The sequence below is a fragment of the Triticum dicoccoides genome, chromosome 2A (genome assembly GCF_002162155.2).
Source record: "Triticum dicoccoides isolate Atlit2015 ecotype Zavitan chromosome 2A, WEW_v2.0, whole genome shotgun sequence".
In the NCBI taxonomy this organism is placed as follows: Eukaryota; Viridiplantae; Streptophyta; class Magnoliopsida; order Poales; family Poaceae; genus Triticum; species Triticum dicoccoides.
This window is the reverse complement of record NC_041382.1, coordinates 230,231,310-230,242,528: the sequence shown is the minus strand read 5'-3', so window position 1 is coordinate 230,242,528 and position 11,219 is coordinate 230,231,310. Positions and strand designations below refer to the sequence as shown.

General features: G+C 42.4%; 1 protein-coding gene across 1 annotated transcript in view; it reads left to right on the top strand.

The window, feature by feature from the left end:
* Window positions 1-6,733: 6,733 nt before the first annotated feature.
* LOC119352555 overlaps window positions 6,734-11,219 on the top strand; it is a gene marked incomplete at its 3' end in the record, with an annotated part of 42,096 nt that continues 37,610 nt past the window's right edge. The window contains exon 1 of the mRNA XM_037619146.1: window positions 6,734-7,474. Within this exon, the coding sequence (XP_037475043.1) occupies window positions 6,734-7,474 (741 nt within the window). The remainder of the gene's footprint in view (window positions 7,475-11,219) is intronic.

Here is an 11,219-nt window from a genome sequence, read left to right as displayed (position 1 = left end):
ATAAAAAAGATAATTTTTGATTTGGAATGCTACCTAGCATAATCTTGATCATGTAATCTAATCGTGGCATGAATATTAAGACACGAGTGATTCAAAGCAATAGTCTATCATTTGACATTAAGACAATAATACTTCAAGCATATTAATAAAGCAATCATGTCTTTTCAAAATAACATGGCCAAAGAAAGTTATCCCTACAATATCATATGGTCTGGCTATGCTCCATCTTCACCACACAAAGCATTCAAATAATGCACAACCACGATGACAAGCCAAGCAATTGTTTCATACTTTTGACATTCAACTTTCACGCAATACGTGAGCGTGAGCCATGGATATAGCACTATAGGTGGAATAGAATATGATGGTGGAGGTTGTGTGGAGAAGTAGGGATTGCCATGCAACTGATGCACTAGATCTATAAGTGTATGAAAGCTCAAACTTAAACTAAGTGGGTCTGCATCCAACTTGCTTGCTCATGAAGACCTAGGGCATTTGAGGAAGCCCATCGTTGGAATATATAAGCCAAGTTCTATAATGAAAATTACCACTAGTATATGAAAGTGATAACTCAAGAGACTCTCTATATGAAGAACATGGTGCTACTCTGAAGCATAAGTGTGGTAAAAGGATAGTAACATTGTCCCTTCTCTCTTTTCTCTCATTTTTTGTTTTTCTCTTTTTTTCTCTTTTTTTGTAGGCTTCTTTGGCCTTTGTCTCTTTTTTTGGGGGGGGGGGGGCTTCTTTGGCCACTTTTATTTTTAACCTCACATGGGACAATTGAAAGTGCAACTATCCCTGGGTGGTTTTGGTAATTCCTAACAACATATAGCTCATTGAGCTAATACTATTTCAAGATAAATATTTCAGGAAAGCTCAATGATTGGCATGGCATGGATTAGAAATGTGGACCCCTCAAAATGTTAAGGACAAAAGATTGGCTCAAGCTCTAAAGCTCAAGACTCTACATTTTACCTTTTAGTGATCCAAGATCACATTGAGTCCATAGGGAAAGCCAATACTATTAAAAGGGGATGAGGTGTTGCTTAATGGGTTACTTGCTCAAAATGATTAGTGATATGCTCCAAAACCCCCAACCACTTTCTCATATCCACATATGTCCCAAACCAAAAGTCAAACTCGGCCCCACCGAAACTTTCTATCTGGTGCCACCGAGTTCAGTTGACATAGCCACTGCCACAAAACCCTAGTCTTTTCGGTCTCACCGAGATGGGATTGTAAACTCTCTGTTTCCCTTTGTAACATTTCGATCCAACCAAAATGAGCGATCGGTCCCACCGAGTTTGCAATGCAAACTATCTGTTTCCCCTTCATAATGTTTCGATCTCACCGAGATGAGCGAATCGGTCCCGCCAAGTTTGCCTGACCAACTCTCGAGTTAGCTTATTACCAAAATCGGTCCCACCGAGTTTTTGTAATTCGTCTCACCGAGATTACGTTATGCCCTAACCCTAATGAAATCGGTCTCACCGAATTGACATGTCGGTCCCACCGAAAATCCTAACGTTCACATTTTGAACCACCGAGTTTGGTGATTTGTGTGTAACGGTTAGATTTTGTATGGAGGCTATAAATACCCCTCCACCCACCCTTCATCAAATGAGAGAGCCATCAGAACATGCCTACACTTCCATCATACATTTTCTGAGAGAGAACCACCTACTCATGTGTTGAGGTCAAGATAGTCCATTCCAACCATATGAATCTTGATCTCTAGCCTTCTCCAAGTTGCTTTCCACTCAAATCATCTTTCCACCAAATCCAAATCAGTGAGAGAGAGTTGAGTGTTGGGGATACTATCATTTGAAGCACAAGAGCAAGGAGTTCATCATCAACACACCATTTATTACCTTTTGGAGAGTGGTGTCTCCTAGATTGGTTAGGTGTCACTTGGGAGCCTCCTTCAAGATTGTGGGGTTGAGCCAAGCAGTTTGTACGGGCAAAGAGATCGCCTACTTCGTGAAGCTAGTGAGGCAAGTCCTTCATGGGAGATGGCCATGGTGGGATAGACAAGGTTGCTTCTTCGTGGACCCTTCGTGGGGGGAGCCCTCCATGGACTCGCGCAACTGTTACCCTTCGTGAGTTGAAGTCTCCATCAACGTGGATGTACGATAGCACCACCTATCAGAACCACGCCAAAAATCTCCGTGTCTACATTGTGTTTTCTCCCTCCAAACTCCTCCCTTTACCTTCATGTGTAATGTTCTACGTTCCGCTGCTATACTCTTAGACTTGCATGTGTAGGTTGGTTACTTGACTAGTGCTAAGTTGCTAAAATCTGCCAAGACATAAAATTGGGAAAAGGCTAGATTTTTATTTGGTTAAGTAGTCTAATCGTCCCCCTCTAGACATACTTTCGATCCTACAAGTGGTATCAGAGCTTTGGTCTCCATTTGCCTTGATTTCCATAGCTTTTGGTGATCATAGCCTTGGTTTCACAACCTAGGAGAGTATGGCGTCTAGCGAGGGAAATTATCACCGTAGAGGTCCTTACTTTGATGGTAATAATTTTGCTAGTTGGAAGCATAAGATGAAAATGCATATTCTTGGACATAACCCCTCCGTTTGGGATATTGTGTGTATTGGCTTGCAAGGTGAATTCTTTGATGGGAGAGAACCGAACAGTGAAGCTACCGTGGAAGAGTTGAAGATGCCGCAATACAATGCTCAAGCTTGTGATATTCTCTTCAATGGATTGTGCCCCGAAGAATTCAACAAAATTAGCCGTCTTGAGAATACAAAGGAAATTTGGGATACTTTGATTGATATGCACCAAGGTACCGACTCCGTCAAGGAATCCAAATTGGATGTGCTTCAAAGTCAACTTGACAAGTTCAAAATGAAGGATGGTGAAGGTGTCGCTGAAATGTACTCTAGGCTTGCTCCCATCACAAATGAGATTGCCGTCTTAGGAAGTGAAGAGATGACCGATAGATTCATAATCAAGAAGATCCTAAAAGCCTTGTATGGAAAATATGATACCGTGTGCACATTGATCCAAATGATGCCCAACTACAAAGATCTCAAGCCAACAGAAGTCATTGGAAGAATTGTTGCTCATGAGATGTCACTTAAGGATAAGGAAGAGATTCAAAACAAGTCAAGTGGTGCTTACAAAGCCTCATGTGATGCTCCCACATCATCAACTGAGAAACAAGCCTTCGATGAAGAATTGAGCCTAATGGTGAAGAACTTCAACAAGTTCTACAAGAGTAGAAGCAAGGAAAGAAGTTCCAAGTCAAGGTCCTACAATGACAAAAGATCTTCAAGTTGTGAATTAAATTGCTACAATTGTGGAATACCCGGACACTACTCCAATGAGTGTACGGCTCCCTAGAAAAGAAGATAAGATCCTCCCAAAAGAAGAAGTAGAAGAGAAGAATCACCACCAAGAGAGAGAAGGAGTAGAGATGACCGTTATGAATGAAGAACATCACGGAGAAGCAAGGATTCGGAAAGGAAGGACAAATCATCAAGGAGATGCACAAAACGAAGACATCAAGCTCATGTTGGTGAATGGGTATCCGGCTCCGACTCCGACAATCACTCCGAGAGAAGTTATCACTCCGACTCCGAATATACTGAAGATGAAGGTGTTGCCGGTCTAGCACTTGTGTCAACCAACTCCTATGACATATTTGAGTCACCAAATGAAGGAACTGGAAGATGCTTCATTGCTAAAGGCCCAAAGGTATCACACCCCAAGTATGTTGATTTCAATAGTGATGAAGATGATTTGCTAGTGATGATGATTTACTTTTTGACAATTCTAGTGATGAAAACTATGTTGAACTTGCTATAAATCATGCTAATCAAGATAAAATGAATGACGATGATAAGATGGAGATTGAGCGACTAACTAAAGACCTAAACACTCTTAAGCTAGCTCATGAAACTACCTTGGAAAATCATTGAGAGCTTTTAAAGACTCATAAAAAGTTACACTTCGAAAAGCTCAACCTTGAGCAAGATCATGGGTTCTTAAAAGCGGTCAATGATGATCTTCGCAAGAAAAGTTCTTCTTACATTGCCTAGCGTTTACTCTTGTCTACTTACATGCCACAATTTAAATCTAGCAACAAGAGTAAGAAAGATTCTTCTTCTAGTAGTAACAATAATCATGCTAAATCCAATGATGTTGCTTCTAGTAGTTCTCTTGATTCCACTAATGATTCTCTTAGCCAAGTTACACTTGAGCAAGAAAATAGCTTATTGAAGGGAATTATAGAGAAAGGTGTTTACAATAACCTTGCCGGAAGTAAGCAATTTGAGCAAATTGTACGCAAGCAAGGAAGGCACCGGAAGAATCAAGGAATTGGTTTTGAGTGAAAGTTCAATGCCAATGGAGTTGAGTGGGAAGAAGATCAATACCCCAAGACGAAGTTTGTTCCTCAACAAGAGAAGTATGATCCTACTTCTTTCCCAGGAACACAAGTTCAAGATAATCTTCCACCACAAGACCACCAGCAAAAAGGCAAGGACAAGCTTCAAGAGGAGATTGATGCATTTGAAGAAGCTCCCAAGGCCTTGGCCAAGTGGGTTCCCAAGACTACATCAAGTTCCACTTCATCAAGTACGACTACAACTCCAAGGATTCCCATCAAGATGGTGTGGATCCCGAAGAAAAAGAACTAGAGAGTTCTTGAGGGTGACTCCGCCAACATACTTCACTCATTTATTTTGGCAAGGACATGTGCAAACAACTTCCATATCTTGCACTAGTTCAAGGAGTCACAAACCCTCTTGTTGGTAAGACAAGGGACAAGGTAACCTAATACTTTCATGGACATCATCTTATGTGAACATCACTCTATGTCTATGGATATCCTTGTTTGTTCCTTGTGGGACTAACCCGTGTAGGTATTGAAAGTGCAACTCACTCCAATGGATTGCTCCAAATGATCTACATCAACATTGAGCATCTACATCTTCAACACCTACATGAAGTCATCGTCGAAAAAATCCAAGGTTAGTTCATCCCTCTTAGGGGGGATATCACATCTAGGGGGAGCTTTACTCTAATCAATTGAGCTAAAGCAACTCTAATGGTGTGAACACAACAATGCTTTATGTACAAGTGGCAACCCCGCTTGTGCTTAAGAGATGAGTATGACCTACGATCAAATGTTCTCATTTGACTCCTAAGTCAATATACTCATATATAGATGACCTAGTCATCGCCAATTGCTTGATAGATGCTAGAGTGTTTGTGCATGCTTTGTCACATATTTCATTTGCCATTTTATTGTGTGAGCATGTTGGTTGCATATTTAACTCATTTGAGGACATCCATTTGTTGTTTTGATTGTCTGGATTTTTTTGCCAAATGGATGGACAAGAATGCCTAAGAACACCCTCTAGCTATCTATGCTCTTCTCGTCTCAAACTCTATTCATGCTACATCACAAAGTTTGATCAAGTCATATTCGAACCACTCTGTGTGAGGATCACTCGGAGTCCCCGATTCGTCATAGACTTAAACTTCCTAAACCTCTTTGTGCATTTCGGTATGACCGAGTCATCCACTTCGGTCACACCGAGTTCACTAAGTTGATGTAGGTTTTCCATCTTGGTGCAACCGATATGAACCTTTCGGTCACACTGAGTTGCAGTAACCGCTAGTGATTCTGCATCTCGGTGCCACTGAGTTGTTCCACTCAGTCACACCGACAGGGTCGGGATATATATACCCACGGGTGAGATTTTGGAAATTTCTTCAAACTCCTCAGCCCGCGCGTGTGTCCTGCTCTGCCCCCTCAGGTCTCCGGATTGTCTCCTCATCGCCAGCGACCTCCCACCGCTGGTTTCCATCGCCGTCAACGGATTTCTACTCTGTCGTTGCCGCCGTAGCGAACCTCCGCCGAATTAGGGTATGGGTTCGACTCTATGTGCTTATTCCTTAACTCTAATTCATAGCACATTGCTTTGCCATGATCTTTACCATGTATGCAAACAATCCATCCATTGAAAACTTCCTTTATGTTAGATTGAATTTGAAAATTTAGGGTTAGGTCTCCGCCGAGCTCATCTCGGACCGATCGAGTTGTAGAAATCGGTCTCACCGATTTCGCTTAGGCCATAGCACATGCATTTTCGGTCTGACCGAAAATTGCAAATCGGTGTGACCGAGTTTGATTCTTTGTGAAACCCTAGCAGTCTCGGTGCCACCGAACTGTGACTTGGTCTGACCGAGTTCACTAGTTTAGGTTTGAAAAGCTACTTTGGTATCACTGAGTTTATCAAATCGGTAGCTCCGAAATGCTTTCTGTGGAGAACTAAAACTAAGTTTTTAAGTCATCTATTTTGCAAAAACTCTGCACTTTGTGATGCTCATCCACTCTACCTCATCTACATCTATTCATAGAGTTTGCTATCACTGATTGCCAAGATGTCTGACCGGAGTGACAGTCAGAACCGATCTGAGGAACATGTGCAATTGAGTGAGGGTTTTGATCCCTCAAGCAGCTATGATGAGGGCAGTAGAAGCACACCCAGTAACTTGCCCAAGGCATCCACTAGAGCAAGGAAGAAGAAAACCTCAGACTCTGAGGATGAAGACAATGCGGCTCTTGAGGATGAGGCCACCTCAAAGAAGAAAGTGCTAAAGAAGGAGTATGGCTCAGGTGCTACAACAAAGCCAGGGATGCAAAAGAAGGCACCTGCCAAAAGAGTGCCAACATCCAAGCCTAGGAAAGCAGCCTTGGAAGAAACTATGGAGTTCACACTTGAACACAAAGAGGCTGGAAAAGGCAAGAAGAGAAAAGATAGGGTCAAGAAGACCATTGCCAAAGTCCTAGGGAGATCATCCATGTTCAAGGATCCAACAGAAGAAGAGGAAGAGGAAGAGGATGCTCCAGCACCCAAAGCTCAGAAGCTTATGGGAGATGCTACTAAGTCAGGGGCTGCAACATCAAACCCCAAGTCTGCTCGCAAAGCTCAAGGTCAGAAGTCAAAGCCCAAGAGGAACACTACATGTATTCCTGCAAAAGAGAAGAACAAGGCGCCAGTGCCTCAAGCTGAAGAAGAGGATGATGAGCCACTTGTTTTGAGGAAATTGAAACCCAAGATCCCAGACCACAATGATGCTCATCCAGTGGCTAAAGACATGCACATCAGAAAAGATGCTCAACTGAGATTGTGGAGACGGTCTGATCCCTATGTTGTTAGGAGGAGGACTGCAGTTGATTACAGATTTCATACCAAAGAACAGCAAGACTTCTATCTAACAATTTTGCTCGACAAGAAGCCCATTGTTTGTGACATGAGATGGGTTGATTGGGAATACATCAAGGAGAATGAAGATCACTTCCCAGGAGTGTATGACAGCTTCAAAGCATGTGGAGTTGACAAGTTTTTTCAGCAGAAGCTCACAAAATGGAATGATGAGCTTATCATGCAGTTTTACTCCACTGCTCACTTTTACCCAGATGGGAAGATCCTACGGATGTCTGAAGGTACTAGGTACCAATCCAGTGTTGAAGAATGGGCCAAGCTGATCAATACCCCTGAGGAACATGAGGATGACTTGGATGTGTATGCCAAGAAGAAGAAAGACCACAACTCCATGGCAAACATGTACAAAGAGATCCCTGATAAAGGTTGGGAGACTCAAAAGCTTGGATATGTACATTTCTTGTTGTCTGGCCTGCCTACCATTAACTGGATCCTTAGGCACACATTGCTACCCAAGTCAGGAGATCACAAGATGATCAAAAGACATTCCATCAACATGCTGCAAATCTTTGATGTCCCTCAGAAGTTTAAAGTCATGAGCCTGATTGTAGAGACAATCAAGAGGACCGCTGCTGACCAAAAGAGAAGTTGTGGGTATGCTCCACATATTCAGGAGCTCATCAATTCTAAGATGGGCACAGGAACATACTTATTGGACAAGGAGCATCTACCCCTATATCCTAAATTTGAAGATAATGAAGTTGTCATGAATGAGAATGAACCGTCATCAGCTCAAGCACAAGAGAAGAGAGCCAAAGCTAAGGCAGAGAAAGCTGCAAGGATGCCAAGTGCAAAAGAAGCATCTCAGGTGTTCCTCAAGTCAAAACAAGATCAATTGGGCTATCTGATATAAGCTACACTGAGGATTGAGAAGGGCTTGGCCACCCTGACTCAGAATCAGGAGAGCCTGGAGAGGATTGTTGATACAAAATTCTATGATCTTGACCTCAAGGTAACTGAGATACAGATTGCAGTTGAGCAGCTCCAGGAGGAAGCAGAAGAGAGGAGAGGGAAGGCAACTACTGATGCTTTTCAGCATGTGCCACGAGGTCAGAGGTCTACCGCAGTGCTAGTACCAGCTTCTAGAACTACTTTGTCAGCACAAGCAACTATAGCCTCAGTACCACCTCCAACAGCCACTCCACCAGCTCCAGCTACATCGACAGATGCCTTCATCATTGGAGTTCTCTCTACACCAACCCCTGAAGACCGATCCTGAGAGACGCATAGCACTATGCATTTTCAAACTTTTTGGTAACTTGTTGCCAAAGGGGGAGAAATATGTATCGATCATAGGCTTCGAGAGAGAGTGTTTTGCCTTTTATTTGATCTCTCTGGTTTCTGGTTGAACCTTTTTATGCGCTTGGTTGCGCTTGGTTGATACACTATGTCTTTGTCTGTGTGAGATACTTGTTTGATCATGTGATTCATATGCTACCTTAAAGCTTGCTTGGATGATATTATCTCTTATATTCCATATATGACCATTCACTTTGCTTGGTGATGAGTGCATGTTTTTAATTTTTATCATTTTGAGCGCTCCACCAAGATGTATGTGACATGGAAGAGTGACCCATGATCCAAATCGATTGTGCATTTGCATTCAGAAGCAAATCTTAAATAATGCACAAATTTAGGGGGAGCTCTTGCTTATCACATATTTTCTCAAAGCGACGATGTACTTCAATCTTATAATCATTTGTCGAAGCTTTGATCTATATGTAGTCATCAATTACCAAAAAGGGGGAGATTGAAAGTGCAAGTATCCCTGGGTGGTTTTGGTAATTCCTAACAACATATAGCTCATTGAGCTAATACTATTTCAAGATAAATATTTCAGGAAAGCTCAATGATTGGCATGGCATGGATTAGAAATGTGGACCCCTCAAAATGCTAAGGACAAAAGATTAGCTCAAGCACTAAAGCTCAAGACTCTACATTTTACCTTTTAGTGATCCAAGATCACATTGAGTCCATAGGAAAAGCCAATACTATTAAAAGGGGATGAGGTGTTGCTTAATGGGTTACTTGCTCAAAATGCTTAGTGATATGCTCCAAAACTCCCAACCACTTTCTCATATCCACATATGTCCCAAACCAAAAGTCAAACTCGGCCCCACCGAAACTTTCTATCAGGCGCCACCGAGTTCTGTTGACATAGCCACTGCCACAAAACCCTAGTCTTTTCGGTCTCACGGATAGGGATCTCGTTCTCACCGAGATGGGATTGTAAACTCTCTGTTTCCCTTCGTAACATTTCGGTCCAACCGAAATGAGCGATCGGTCCCACTGAGTTCGCAATGCAAACTCTTTGTTTCCCCTTCGTAACATTTCGGTCTCACCGAGATGAGCGAATCGGTCCTACTGAGTTTGCCTGACCAACTCTCTGGTTAGCTTATTACCAAAATTGGTCCCACCGAGTTTGTGTAATCGATCTCACCAAGATTACGTTATGTCCTAACCCTAATGAAATTGGTCTCACCAAATTGACATGTCAGTCCCACCGAAAATCCTAACATTCACATTTTGAACTAAATCGGTCCATCAGAACATGCCTACACTTCCATCATACATTTTTTGAGAGAGAACCACCTACTCATGTGTTGAGTTCAAGATATTGCATTCCAACCATATGAATCTTGATCTCTAGCCTTCTCCAAGTTGCTTTCCACTCAAACCATCTTTCCACCATATCCAGATCAGTGAGAGAGAGTTGAGTGTTGGGGAGACTATCATTTGAAGCACAAGAGCAAGGAGTTCATCATCAAAACACCATTTATTACCTTTTGGAGAGTGGTGTCTCCTAGATTGGTTAGGTGACACTTGGGAGCCTCTGTCAAGATTGTGGAGTTGAACCAAGGAGTTTGTACAGGCAAGGAGATTGCCTACTTCGTGAAGATCTACCCTAGTGAGGCAAGTCCTTCATGGGTGATGGCCATGGTGGGATAGACAAGGTTGCTTCTTTGTGGACCCTTCATGGGTGGAGCCCTCCGTGGACTCGCGCAACCGTTACCCTTCGTGGGTTCAAGTCTCCATCAACGTGGATGTACGATAGCACCACCTATCGGAACCACGCCAAAAATCTCCGTGTCTACATTGCGTTTGCTCCCTCCAAACTCCTCCCTTTACCTTCAAGTGCAATGTTTTACATTCGCTGCTATACTCTTAAACTTGCATGTGTAGGTTGGTTACTTTACTAGTGCAAAGTTGCTAAAATCTGCCAAGACTTAAAATTGGGAAAAGGCTAGATTTTTATTTGGTCAAGTAGACTAATCACCCCCTCTAGACATACTTTAGATCCTACAACAATGTTCTAATAATGATCATCACACTTTTATTTACTTACAACTCAATATTACAACTCGGTACTAGAACAAAATATGACTCTATACGAATCCTTCCGGCGGTGTACCAGGATGTGCAATGATCTAGCCTAGCAATGACATCAAAAAACGGACAAGCCATGAAAACATCATGCTAGCTATCTTGCAATCATGCAAAGTAATATGACAATAAATGCTCAAATCATGTATATGATGATGATGGAAGTTTCATGGCAATATATCTCAGAATGGCTATGGAAATGCCATAATAGGTAGGTATGGTGGCTGTTTTGAGGAAGATATAAGGAGGCTTATGTGTGATAGAGCGTATCATATCATGGGGTTTGGATGCACCAACTCTCAAGGTGAGAAAGGGCAATGCACGGTGCCGAAGAGGCTAGCAATGATGGAAGGGTGAGAGTGCGTATAATCCATGCACTCAACATTAGTCATAAAGAACTCACATACTTATTGCAAAAATCTATTAGTCATCGAAACAAAGTACTACGTGCATGCTCCTAGGGGGATAGATTGGTAGGAAAAGACCATCGCTCGTCCCCAACCACCACTCATAAGGAAGACAATCAATAAATACCTCATGCTCCAACTTCGTTACATAACGGTTCACCATACGTGCATGCT